Genomic DNA, 15,080 nt, shown 5'->3' on the forward strand with positions numbered 1-15,080 from the left:
ATTCGGATCTTAGACCATATGTTGAGTGCTAAAGTTCCATCAAAACGTCCAATAAACTGAATCCCAAAGAAACATAAAGCAAAAGAACAACCACATGACCAGCCAAAACAACCCTTAAACTCCTGCCACTCACCCACAACAGTGATGCAGCGCTCCTGCAGCGACAGCTCCTTCGCCTTCTGCGAGATCTGCACGTAGCTGCCGCTCTGCTCCTTGATCTGCTTGATGTAGTTGCCGCCCTTGCCGATTATCATGCCGGCCGTCGAGTTGGGCACTAGGATTTTGACCTGGAATTACCGTTTTGTCTATGATTTGATTGATTCTTATATTACTTCAGTAAGGTCAGATTTGTAACCATTACAAAAAAAAACTTTTAGAAGAGTATTTTCTCGTCAGGCTACTGAACATCCCTTTACAAAGAATGCACCTAGAACATAATATTGTTTTTTTTTTTATATCTAAAGACCCTTTTATCAGGACAATTTGATTGTTTGGTATTTTTAAGATATCGTTGGTTGACGCGAAATAAAATTAGTTAAACTATGTATTATGGGTATATGCTCGGTTCTGTAAAAAGGGAGTTTTTCTAGACTTCGATAATATTTACAATGCAATAAAATACTCATATTCATGATGTTCTACTTTATAAACAAAACCCATTTATCTTCTCATTAGACAGCACAATAGGCTTCTCTTTAAAATGCCACAACAACAATTATGAATATGCTTCCACTGAAACGCGGGACCTTCGACATAATACCTAGGCCATGAACTGGATAAATGGACAAACCCTAGCTTTGTACATTAAGGATGATTAATAAAGCTTTCAGTGACGTCATTAAGGTCATAGAAACAGACAAAACGTAGCTACAATCGGTCCAGTGTTATATCTATACTAATATTATAAAGCTTAAGAGTTTCTTTGAACGCGCTAATCTCGGGAACTACTGGTCTTATTTGAAAAATTCTTTCGGTGTTAGATAGCCCATTCACTGAGGAAGGCTTATAGGCTATATATCATCACGCTAAGACCAATAGGAGCGGAGCAATGTGGGTAAAACCGCGGAGCACAGCTAGTACATATATTATATTTGTATATCTTAAATTAACCGAGTATCGTTGGCGAGGTCGATTCGTCACGACATAGTGAAATTAAGCGCTGAAAATGTAATTCTGTGTTATTAATATGCTACGGCTATTGTTTGGAAAAATAAGTTATTTCTGAGTTTATAATACACTAGCGACCCGCCCCGGCTTCGCACGGGTGCAACGCTGATACTAAATACATTATACACTACAGAAAAACTGTGAACGTTTGTATATAAAAAGTAAAAACAGCAGCCCGCTCCGGCTTCGCACGGTTATAAAATAGATAGCCGGGCGGCCGGCCGGTACCGCCGCAAACGCTACGTCCCGCAATTTTTAAATCTGTAATATCTTCGAAAATATTCACTTAAATCATACGGTGTAAAGGGCCATATAGATCTATATTAAATGAACAATGTATTGAAGGTATTTAATTGGTTAAGGATTAATTCTGTATTGGTTAAAATCGCATCGAAAATTAGCCATTATTTGTCGTAAAAAGTAAATGACAAAAAAAAGTTATTGTGGGTTATCCATAAGAGATAGACATATACCATCGCGGACTTTTCTGTAGACCTTTTCAATGTGTATAATACTTAGTACATTATTTTGATAAAACTCGTAGGGTTCAGCCTGCGTTTGCAATGTAAGCGGAAAAAATGTAATTTTTTACGACATCACATTAGAAACCTCAAAAATAACAGTACTTCTCCACTATTTAATGGATGTTATTATACATATAAACCTTCCTCTTGAAACACTCTATCTATTAAAAAAAACCGCATCAAAATCTGTTGCGTAGTTTCAAAGATTTAAGCGTACAAAGGGACATAGGGACATAGGGACAGGGAAATCGACTTTGTTTTATACTATGTAGTGATATTGGGTGAAATAAATCTAGTTTAGATATAGATGTAGTATATGTACATGTATATACTTTGTCGGAATTTTGCGTAAAATAATTGTAATTTCTGTACAATTAATAAGTGTATGTTTCACATTAATAAACGACTTCAACCCGAAATGTTGTTTCATTTATACTACAAAAATTCAACATTACACTAGTAAAATATTACAGTATACTAGCCCTAGGTACTAACTATTATGACTTACTTACAGTTATGTATGTACTATGTACGGAGTATCATACAAAAACCACTGAACTATATTTTTTCAACATCCTGTTTTATGCGATTTAGTAGATAGCAGTGAGATTTAATAAATGTTTGTGTGTGTATTCGTAAAATGTATATGCATAGCTCTAATAGATCAAACTAAAAACTGAAGCAAGAGGCTGTTCTATATATAATCTCATTAATAATCTAATTTTTTCCTAGAATGAACGTGCAGTGTTATCAGCAGCACGAACGTTAGTATAACAAGTATTTAATTATATCTTTATATAATTATAAATATGTATTTTAAAACATATTTTTTTTTCATTAAAAGTATTTATTTCTTTGCATATATTAGACATTATTTATATTTATTTCTTTTCTTCTCTCAAAACAATCTCTGCATATAATTTTATAAATTAAATTAATCAGTATTTTGTTTCTTTCTTCATCACAAAAAATCCTATTTTCTACATAGATGTTATCTGTATTTACTATTTACTTAAAAAGGTTTCATCATCTGTTTTAAATATCACGATGCTATGACATTTTCAAAAATACACACACGCGTATCAAATGTTCGCTATCGAGGCGTTGATAAGCTTTTATCTACATAAACTTTACCAAAACTGCATAACGCTGTCCAGTTCATGTGTGAAAAGATTTGTTATTTGCATCATATTTGTAGGTACTGGGGCTATCTTATGACCTCTTTTTTTCAGACAGTTTACGCCCTGAATTGAACTGACTGGCAAATTCATATAATGATCTACTATTGCGATCAAAATTTGAATTTGCGAGTCCGTTCAAGAGATCCTTGTACGGGTTTTTGTAACATAGAAATGGCAAGAAAGATCTTTTCATATAGTTATTATCTATAACAGCCTATTGTAATTAATTCGTCAATTTTGAAAGCAGAAAATATGGGCGTATCTCATCATTATTTTTATAGGACAAATGAAACATGCCCGTCTGTTTGTTTAGTATTGTTTACACATCAGACAAGTACTGTATGAAATTGAATGAAAAATGCACCTATGCATTTATATAGTTGTTTAAAATATGAGTTGCATTTGACACATAACATACATTTTTTTCTACGAACGCAATCACAATAAGTTTAGTCTTCGACTAAAATTAACCATTAAACATGTATTAGGTATATTAACTATTAATACATAAACATATTCTAATAACGCGTCTATCCTCAAGAGATCCAACTCCCTCGCGTCATATTGTTCGTCTGGCATTGATCAATCGATTTCATTCGACTCTAACCTTCAGCCGATCTACTGCCGTGTGTTTATTGCTATATTATTTAATAATTCACACCTTTAAACATTGACATATCGATGTTGTGAAGGTATTTTTGCGTAATCATTAGATCACTATCAAAACTTACTTAATAAATCAAAGTAAACAGCCAATAAAGCAATGAGTAGAGTTATATTTGATGAAATACAGATGATTTTAAAATAAATAAAAAAAGCATGTGTGCCCACATGTCAGAAGTGAAACTTCTTTGGCAAGATTCAAAGATACCAAAATCGTCGCCGTAGTCCGTACTCCAAGCCGTGACGGTATTACTATGACGCGACCTTAAAATTTTACTCTCAACGCGCCTAAAGAAGTGTCACTTCAAAAAATGCAAACAATTATGCCGAAAAACATTTAAACAGGAATTAAATGTCTATTTTCTAATACAAGACTAACGCAGCATGTTGTCATGTAAAAATATCGTCGAAATAATAATAAAATTACGAGGCTACAAGAATTACAAACTAACTATCGACAGAATAGCTAGTCATAAGAACAGTGAAGCCACACATTCAATGTTGAGATACCATACATAAAAAGATTATATTACAACAAATGTAATAATTTAAAAGCATATTTCATTTACGCGGTTAGCACATTATCAGCGCTGATAAGAGCTGATAACGCGTGCCCACATGTCTGCTTGTTTAATCAATACATTACGATTCCAACACTAAAGTACTAAAAGTATTCTGATACTAAACCAAACAGGTTTAGAATCACAATACTTGCTTGCAGGTTACCCAAATTTCATAATTAAGTCGGAAAAGTTTCCAAGAAATCAAAGTAGTTAAGTACATAATGTGTTCAATCTAACATCAATTTAATAATATATCATAAAAAATTAGTTTAGCTATTACAGATTATCCGAGACAAACATCCGAAGCAAATTATACAGATTTTTCTCTTAGAGAGACTAGTCAAAAACTTTTCATCCACTATAAAAATAAATCTGGTACATATTTACAAATAATTGTTCAACAATTGACCTGAAATCTATTGCTTTAAACAACTGCATAATTCAGTATGAATTGCATACGCCCTTCAATGCATTCGATCCACAACTCAGCGTATTTCAAATAGCATTATGCCGTCACATGCGCTCCCACGTGACGACATGCGTCAGTATGCATAGGGATTTGCGGAGATTAACAATTGTTCATGTAAAAATAAATAAACCACTGCCAAGGGCGATCGGCGATGGGCACAATGTGACATTATTCATTCATTCATATTTATGCTTAGCTAGTTTTTAAATACGTAAATAAAAGAATAACTGGGCGAAAACTGGGCCGTCTATTTTTTTGTTAAGCTTTAGGCTGTTCCATTTGTAATTCAAATGCACAAAAACTAGGTCATTGCGAATACTGGTATATAGCGCTGACCTATTCTATTTAAGCCTAGTGAAATACTAACCTTAACAGAGAACTCCCTTTATGAAAAGTCGGTTATACATTAGAGCTATTAACAAAGCCTAATGGGAGTAGTTTGATTTAGGCATTAAATGAGCCTCCCTCGCTTTAGTGCGGTTACCGCGGCGAAGCATAACGCAGTCCACATTAACATAACCTTTTTGCTATATTAGTATGGGAGAAAGAGAGCGATTAGCAATTATATCCTTAATTACTTCCTAATTGACTTTACCAAATGATCTAAAACTTATTACATAGTGTTTTTTACACTATCTATAATATACACAATACTATCTATTTATTTTTACCCTATGCTACGATAAAATGGAACTTGAACCTCACACTTCCCGTCGTAACCGAGCGACAAATCGTCGCAACTTGATAACATGGCATTTAATGTGAAAGTATCATATTATATATGGACATTAGAAGGGCAATGCTATTCAGTAGTTCATACCGTTAACTTACAATTCATCTTCACAACGATACATCACAAAAACGTGTTCTTTATCGTAATTAAATGCATATATTATGTACATATGAAACAATTTTTCCGTGGTTGTGCCCGTGACTAATTTTTCCATTTATTTTTTATTCAGTATTCATATCATATACTATACTTCCGCTCCCAAGCGATAATAGAGTCCAAAGGATCTTTAAGTCTAAATTGATTGAGTTCTACACATTTTAGTTTTATTGTGCTATTATTTACCATTGACACAGTAATATAAATTGAAACTTTTGAGAAAACTATTTACTTTGTACTTCTATTGTAGCTAAGTAATTAAAAATTTAGAAGTATCATTAAAAAAGGCATTAGTTATTCAAAAGTAAGAGATAACTGAGATCCACAATATAAAAAAACTAAGTCATACGTTCACAATTTCCTTACGTACATAATTAATTTTTCTTCCTTATCAAAACGATAGCATTTCGGTCAATTTAACCCCCGTATTACCCGTGTATTTACCGTCCTCTAACAGGCATTACGAGCGTGGTACATCGGATGTACATTGGTAATCCCGGGCGCATTATGCAAATGCGAGGTTCAGATAATTCGATTAACATTACACCGGTGATCTGATGCGAATGTGTACTTACATTTAATAACATTAGTAATATTGGCGATGGAGTACATGAAACGTATTGCATTTTCTTTAGAGCCTAAATTAATATTGGGAATCAAATTAAGCTTCATTAAGAAGAGATGAGAACAGTAGAACAGTTTCGACAAAAATGCTTAAACATTTAATTTCAAATTTAGCAGAACAAATGCAGTGACTAAGAATTATATTCCGTGGTCTTTTAAAACACTTCAGACTTTTTACACTATCCCTGGAATATCCTAATCATAGCTGTGTCTCAATAAATCTGACTATATAAGTCTGGTCTGTGCATAATTCAATCAGCTAATCCTTAAGTCAATTCTCCTATATAATATGAAATAAAGTGCCATTTAGACCACACTCTTTCAACCTAACACCTAAATTTCCTGACAATGTCCACCACATTTAAACCTACTATATCCTGGTCACACTGACCTGCTTGTCCCTATCCTGCGGCATCTTCGCGTCCACTCCGTCCGGGAAAGGCTTCACCAGCTCCGGCTTCTCCTTGATCTTGTCCATGATGAAGTCCAGCACCACCATGATGCCGTCCACGGAGCCGGTGATCAGGCACGCGCGTTCTGTTGTGCCTGGAAGGTGGAACAAGTTTAGTTTTAGTTGGCGATTAGGGTAATTTATCTCTTGTGTTGTGGATACTTTATGCGGGTAGAAAAATTGTAAGTTTGAATGTAGTAACATAATATTCAAATGATTATAGGTAAAGATTATAATTACTTCGTCACCAGAAAATAATTCATGAATATCTGAAGACTATAGACTATAGAAATATGTTTACACTATTATAGTTTTATATTTATACTGTGTGTTAATTGCGGCCAATTAGAAATAAAGTTAAGGACAAGATTCGCATACATTATACAATTAATGTGTTCTCATCAATATACATGTACATTCTTATCAATACTAAGCCATAAATCATTGCAAAAATATGGGATGAAAACCATCGCATGTTATGTGAGCATAAACAATATTTATTGTTCACATTAGAGTCACGCTTCGCCGTGGATTGCGTTCGTACCGGGCAAGTACCGGAATCGTTAATATCACTTAAAAATCACTCGAGACCGTAAGTGATATTTCACGAAATGTTGGCGGAATTCTGAAAATTTGTTTGTTTATGTTTTAGATATTAGTAAGTGGATAAAAATGATATACGACTGTTGTATTATGAAGAGTAGTAATAATGAAATAAAGAAAATGAATTTATCAAAAATATTAATAAAAATCATCGCGAATCGAGTCGAGTCACAAAGATGGCAACAATCGAACATTAGTTAGGTCTAGTATTTTTGTAAATAACCCTTTTCTTTCCATAGACAGTGTCAAACCTTAAGCTATTAAATAACTACTACCATATTTGATTACCAAACAAATTACCGCTGACACGGCAGGTGCGTCTAAAATCTAGATATTAGAGCGTATACGCACTATGCGGGTATCCGCATTGCGGGTAGCCGTCCGGCTGACCGCAAGCACAATTATGTACGTAATATTCATTTCTATGCGCACTGTGCGGTCTGCGGTTACGTACATAATTGTGCTTGCGGTCAGCCGGACGGCTACCCGCAATGCGGCTACCCGCATAATGCGTATAGGCTCTTAGAACTGTATAGCTTAGGGACCTATAATTTCGATGTGGACTTGTGATAGGCACACATGAACGTATAATTCCTATCAATTTCATATATGATACGGCATAAATATTTATAGTTTATTAGTTGACCTGACTTGATACGGATCTATGAATTCGCTACATTATATTCGAAAATATCCTATTAATTAATTAATATTATAAATGTGAAAGTTTGTATGGATGTTTGTTACTCTTTCACGCAAAAACTACTGAACCGATTACAATGAATTTTAGCACACATATAGAGGGTAACTTGTATTAACACATAGGATAGGTTTTATCCCGGAAATCCCACGGGAACTGGAACTATGCGGATTTATCTTTGAAAATGCGGGCGAAGCCGCGGGCGGAAAGCTAGTATTATCATAAAAGATTACCTATATGTATTTATATAATATCTTCTTATTCGTATAGAATATTGTCTCCCCATAATGCGATGATAGAAATAACATGTTTCCTATAACAATCCATAATTATCGTAAGTACAAGTATGTACCTACATTGGAACGTTGCAGAAAATAAGCATAACAATTTTCGTAATTCGGCCAACACTAGATCCTATCCTGTAATTTGTCCCGAAATCTTTAACCTGTCATTGGTTTAACAAATAACACAGACACCACCAACGCTCAACATATCCACCATTGTCTTACGTCGATGATGCGATACGTATTCTTGAACCTGTCGCATTACATCACGTCACGTCACGTCACGGTAACGTAACGTAACGCTCCGTCAGACACTTGACGAGTGTAATTCACCTTCAAGCATGTGTGTGATCGTTGTCACGGTGTTGTGGACAGGCGATAGATGGTAAGTGTATTTGATCATAACCCGTTATACTTTGCGTAAATGCTCTTTTGGAAAGAAAGAATTTCAGTTGCTGGCCATACGTTTCAAGATTCAACTTCTCTTCTTGTATTGTTTATTTTCTTAGATATTTCTACTTTCGTAAGGATAGCAAAATTACAGTATTTAGAATTTAGCCAATAGCCTAGTGCAGTATTTTTACTTTTATAAAGTGTGTTATGTCTATAATAGTGGTATATCTGCTAGTAATGTTCAGTACTAAGTACAAGTTAAAAAACAAAAAAAGAGCGTGTGTGCCGAGCACACGTGTCAGAAGTGCAACTTCTTTGGCAAGATTCAAAGATACCAAAATGATCGCCTTACTCCATGACGTGATGGTACTGCCATGACGCAACCTTGAAATTTTACTCTCAACACGTCAAAAGAAGTTTCACTTCAGATATCATGAAAAGTTCGTATGGAAATTCATGTTTGTTGTATCGACCGTTGATAACAACTAACTGCCAATAAATCACTTTCAATTTATCACATAATTGAGCGGTATTATAAAATAAAAGTCACGTTACGTACATAAACGGTGCAATAAAAGAGTACTTGAATGAATTAATGGCGTCTTTACAGCGAGCGGTCGAACGATACACTTCCCTCTTAAACTCTAAAGCCCATTTACAAACGATCTTACAGTTACAATAATAATAGTTTAAAAAAACTAAAAAACACGCTTTTAGTTCGGTTTACTATAAAACGCGTGTTTTTTTATTTTTTTTTAACTATTATTTATTTTATCAAATTAGTGTATTGTCATCGGTCCTAAATAAATCTACAAAGTTTGAACGAAATCTGGCCGTTTAAAGTGGGTCAAAATCGCGCCCAAAGAAGTCGGTTACAAACAAACAAACATACAGGTGAAGCTAATATAAAGCGTGTAAAAACAGACGGAAATATTTACTTTAAAACTAGGTAAGTTTGTGAACTTCGTATTAATTAGCATTGATTTGAATTTGATAGTGGCTATATAATAATAACCATTTTCATTTTGGAAACAATTCTTGAAATATTCTCAAACAATAAGTTCTCGTGACAAATATTTTTTAGAATATCAAGATAAGTTCATTTTATTTTGTGCACGTAAGTGCAGTATTTGAAAAATACTGTTTTTTTTAACCATGTTTAGATTTTTCCTCTAACTCGACCGCACAGTCCGCAAATAACTGGAAAATAGAAAATGCCCTTTGAGTTTTCATCAAAGAGAACAAGAAACATAGCTGGAACGTTTAAAATTTTTCCATTTCGAGGTCAGAGCCGTTCGGTCAAATGACCTTTGTTACGAGTACCTACAATTCTTTTGACATGGGCTTCTTGTAAATTCTGAGGTTGTTTGAAACATTATAGAGGGAAACATTAATTTGCGGTGAAAAGCTGAGGAAATTTCTAATTTATATGGTTTTAATTGTAGCCCATAAAGTTTTTTAATCAAGGCATAAATTTTATGGTAACCTCAAGTACCACAAACAATTTAGGATTAAAGTAAATGTATCCGTTTCTATTATTTATTATAATCGACACTTTATGAACAGAACAACGAAAATAATTATAAAGAAAACGAATGAAAATTCCGTCTGGTAAGACGTACGTACACGTACGTAATACGTATTTGTTTAACCTATGATACCATACATAAAATGGTCCTAGATTGCTGGTACGCACTAAAAACTCAATACAGCGTATACAAAATGCCTGCGCTCGTTTTTGTTGGGACATACCCGCTCGGACCCATATAACACCAACCCTAAAGTCCAATAAAATCTTAAACATGGAGAGTAGGCGGCGACTGCACCTCGCTTCCCTACTTTTTAACGTGATCCTGACAAAAGCTCCCGCCTACCTCTATAACAAACTCAAGTGGATGGACGACGGCAATCGGTTATATAAAACACGGGCGTCTATGTATAAGCTCTCAGTTCCCAGAAATTACACAGCGGCATTCAGGGGAAGCTTCACATACAGCGCTACTAGGTGCTGGAATAATTTGCCTCCACCAATAAGAAATTGTAAAACACTACAGAATTTTAAATATAAGTACAAAAAAGTTGTTCTTGCACAATTTCTTAACCAGCCCTAATAGCGCTAAATATACAGCCTTATATATCTACATTATTACATATATTTTTCATTTATATATTATTTATTTTAATCTGAGTAACCCTATTATATTTAAATATTATGTATGTACAAGTAAGTTTATAATTATCTACATTGTCTGGATTGTCAATTTTAACTACCTATATAAGTATAACATTTAATCACCTATTGTTTCTTTTTTTACGTTTTAAATTATGTATTAGCTCCTAATTTCACCACCCAGAAGACCGTTCTGATGCTCCAAGCGTAGCAAGTCGAGGGGACTACTGAAAACCGGCGCCTCTCCTCTAATACGGAGAGGCAAATGCTGAGTAGTCCACCTAATCACGAATACGATATTAAGATATTTGAATGTATTTATTGTATTTTAAGATTTATTTTTTTTTTTTTTTTCCATGTAAGTGTTTAGTTATAAGTCAAAATTTGTAAAAGTATTTGTGATTAAACGTATTTTCTTTCTTTCTTTCTTTCTTTCTAAAATGTCTTCTTATCTAACCCAGGCCACTCAGTAAACGCCAAACAGATAATTTTGCCAACATTTCACAAGTTAAGTCGGGCGTGTGGGTGAAATTACGCTAAAAGCCCATCCACTGCTCAGATAGGCTTATCCCTTAGTCAGCGCAAAACCTCGACCGTCTTGTTTCTGTTAATAGCAATCTATTAATACTGATTTATCTTCCCATCGTACCCATTTTATCGCAATTAAGAAACAGATTTATAAAAGTTTCTCAAAAGTGTCACAGCTTAAATATATTCTACAAAATGTTCCTAGAATGTTGCCAGTTATAAATAAGCCGCAGTTTGTTTACATTCCTTATCTGCTGTCTCTCTGACCATTAATTAAAATGCCTAATAATATCCTTATCGCAAACTATTCGTTAAGCGTTTCAAATTCTCGACCTCGGGGTCAGAGCCCTTCAACAAACTTCACCAGTTTGCGGCATTTCAATTTCCTCACTAACCCACCCATAATTACACTTGTAACCGCACCCATTCACATTTATTATTCCAAGCAAATTATATCGTTACATTTGTACACATTCACGCATCGCCAAATATTCTCTAGTCGTAAATTTGTTAGATCGTATCAGCGAACCCTAAAAATTCATAAAATATTAATATAAGATATATTTATCGTTATTCGTAGTTACACTATAATAATGAACTAAACCAGTATGGTCGTAAATAATTCCGGTTTAATTGTTTCCAAACCAGTACCCACGTATATTCCAAAGTTGGTACAACTGTAACCTACCATCTATACTAATATTATAAAGCTGAAGAGTTTGTTTGTTTGTTTGAACGTGCTAATCTCGGGAACTACGGTCCGATTTGAAAAATCTTTCCGTGTTAGATAGCCCATTTATCGAGAAAGGCTTATAGGCTATATATCATTTCGCTAAGACCAACAGGAGCGGAGCAATGAGGGTAAAACCGCCGAGCACAGCTAGTACACGATAAGCTCCAAGCTGAAGCATCTAAATTCCAATAATAACGATATCACGATAAACGTACATAAAACAGAACCAGATGATCGTGTCAAATTAGGTATCCGATAGATCCAGTCGTGTGTCAAAGCACGAGCGATGATAATAAACAATGCAGTTGGAATCAACGCAAAGCGCTCGATAGCTCGGCTCGCTAATAGACACATTAGCAGCGTATATTTGCGTGATCTCGACGCTACGTGTCGACATCGCACGGACAAATTAATCCGTGTTGATTTATCTTTAGATTACTAGGATTTTGTTTAAGTAATGGATATTAACATAGAAAATAGTAAAGGCTGAACGATCATGGATTAAATCGTAGTTTTTATGACGTGACACGTGAATTTCGCAATTTTTAAACCTGTAATTCAAGTGAAATACTCGTAGTAGAACAAAATAAAATATTCTTAAACGTTACATTTAGAGTCTTAACAAGTTATTTGTTTAAAACTTCAATCAAATTATGCACACAAGAAACCTTACTTAGCTAAGGTTGAATATAATATTGTTATCTATTTTATTTACGCAAACTTAAGTACTTATACCAATATTTTTCCTCGTTCACTAGCCAAAAAACAAAATAACAATGTACTTAATTTCATGCCATATTCGTATTCGTAATCTTTTAAATCGTAAAGAACCTCAAGTACCAAGTACCATATATATTTTGTGCCTATTTCTTCAATCGCACGAAACCTCGTACCGAATACAAAACTTATAAATGTAAATTGTACATAAAAAGTTTCACAACACGAGTCAAGGAAACGTTGAATTCCTCGGAAAACCAGTATTCTAAATCTCATCGATATCAATTTCGTCTTCAACCCGTACGAGCTGCAACAAATTATGCAACTAGGCGTACGCGCAGAACCGGTCCGGCTCCCTTGACCTTGGGACCCGCCGAGCAACTTTGAGATTTATGTGATAATTTTAGCGCTCATATTCGCTTGTAACCGGGTCATTAACATTTGGTACCACTCCAACGGTGCCGCAATTGAGCACAGTGGGCCAGAAACCAAGAATCTCATGTGCAGGTGACGATGTGTCGAGTTAGCGTCAGTCAGAACGTTGGCGCAAACGTGATGAAGAAGTCTTTGAGCGCATTGAAACGAAGTTATTAACCGGACGAATGGGGGAGTAGCGCTGGCGGTTGCAGGACATGCGGCCGCGACCGACTTGTGTCGTGTGCGGCTAATATGTGCAACACAATGCCGCGGCAAGGTCGCACGGCATAGAGATTACTTGTATTATCCAATTATACACGCTATTGACTTATTGTTGCACTTCGTTCGTGTGTAACAAATGCACAAATGTCAGCTCGTTTACTCATATATTATGCACTTTGGAAAACTATTTCTTCGACCATAATTGCATCTACATATTTTGAAGATACGTTTTGTGAAATAAATTAGTACCTATGCAAGCAATGTATCCATTATCATCAATTACTTGAATATTTTTCAAAAATTTTGTATCGCTGAATTACATTACTTATAACAAACTCTTTGAAACCGGACACGTTTTTACAATCTCTCGCACATTGTGATTAGCTATCACGAATCACGATTAATTCGCAATCACATTCTTATTAATACCGATCTATGCATCAACTAAAGTGCACTTCAATTTCGCTTTTATTTAATGAAGCAGCCATAAAAACTACGGCAAAGGCTAGTAGAACTCTGACGTCATTGATCTGAAAAATCATTCATAATTGAAACGGGGCAAAGCACGGTAATAAAAGTTAAGTGGGCCAGCACGGAACAGTAAACAAAATGTAACTAATGCAAAATTTAATTGCAGCAAACGAATCGTAAAACATAACAATTGGTAGAGTAATTTGCGCAGTCGGCGACGATTTGTCGACAGTTACGTAACGAGTCGAGGCAGGACTAGCGTCTCTAAGTCATGGGACATAAGATCTATGCGACACGACAATGGATGCGACGAAAGAAGTGTCCCATTAGACTGTGTCAGGGTGTCAAGATGAATGTTCTGCTATTTTTAGGTCAAGGCCACTGAGCACGCCAACTTTTGGACGAGAGTGATACAAAAATGATGTATTTTCAAACGACATTACAGCTGATGGAACTAATCTGAGAATGTGTTGAATATTTCAGTGACACAGATTTGTAGCTAACAACAAAAATATATTTTGTAATTCATTAGTCACATTTCATGTTAGGTTTAACGAGCTTTCATACTCTCGCTTTTACTTATTACGTTGATTTATTTTAGCACATTTTAATAAAATTCACATCAGCGATTGGCTAATTTAGCAATGAATTAGAGACGATGTTAGATGACGTGCATATTTATGTGAAATATGACTTTTAATGGTAGACAAGATAACAAACAAAATAGGTGACTTCTTTGACATTTACATCTCAGCAGTGACTAAGAATGTCACCCATGATATTTACCGTTGACGAAAAATCACATGGCGACCGTGTGATGGAGGCGGACGAATATAGCCCCAAACATTCAGTCTAGAGTTTAAGTTTATAAACAGAGAGCTATTTATATGTAGGTGACATCACGTGTGCACGATGGAGTCGCCTTGAGCCGCGATTGGAAGATTGCAACCTGTTCCGCCCCCGACGCGGTTAAGCTCTAATCGTTTGTAACATATCGCGGTCGAGTTACCAACGTTTGAGCAGAGTGGGCAGGAGCATTAGATGATAACTTATATTGCTTGTTACTTTAGCCTTGCGAAGGCGTTGTGGAGCAATATTTCATCAAAATGTTTAATTAGACTGCGTTTCCGATTACCTTTCATCGTGCTATTTAGTCTCTGCTTTCGTGAACTTTGCAGAGCTTTAATTAAAGGGATAGAAATTGTCTGCTGTAGACAGGACCAACATGGTACCAACAATCTTTTTATTTTATGTTACAGTCGAGCCGAGTCCAGATATTCAGTTTGTTTTTATAACAATGTTTTTCCAACA

General features: G+C 35.0%; 1 protein-coding gene across 3 annotated transcripts in view; it reads right to left on the minus strand.

The window, feature by feature from the left end:
• The window catches only part of ps (RNA-binding protein Nova-1-like protein passilla), a 59,778-nt gene that overhangs the window by 5,308 nt on the left and 39,390 nt on the right, over positions 1-15,080 (minus strand). For all 3 annotated transcript variants that reach the window (XM_090112419.1, XM_090112418.1, XM_090112420.1), the window contains 2 exons: positions 6,472-6,626; positions 134-287 (listed from right to left, as the gene is read on the minus strand). In XM_090112419.1, coding sequence (XP_089968545.1) covers positions 134-287; positions 6,472-6,626 — 309 coding nt within the window. The remainder of the gene's footprint in view (positions 1-133; positions 288-6,471; positions 6,627-15,080) is intronic.

This window comes from Colias eurytheme, chromosome 18 (assembly GCF_061535395.1).
Source record: "Colias eurytheme isolate Ceu_HAF_F1 chromosome 18, ilColEury1 Martin Lab GWU primary, whole genome shotgun sequence".
Lineage (NCBI taxonomy): Eukaryota > Metazoa > Arthropoda > Insecta > Lepidoptera > Pieridae > Colias > Colias eurytheme.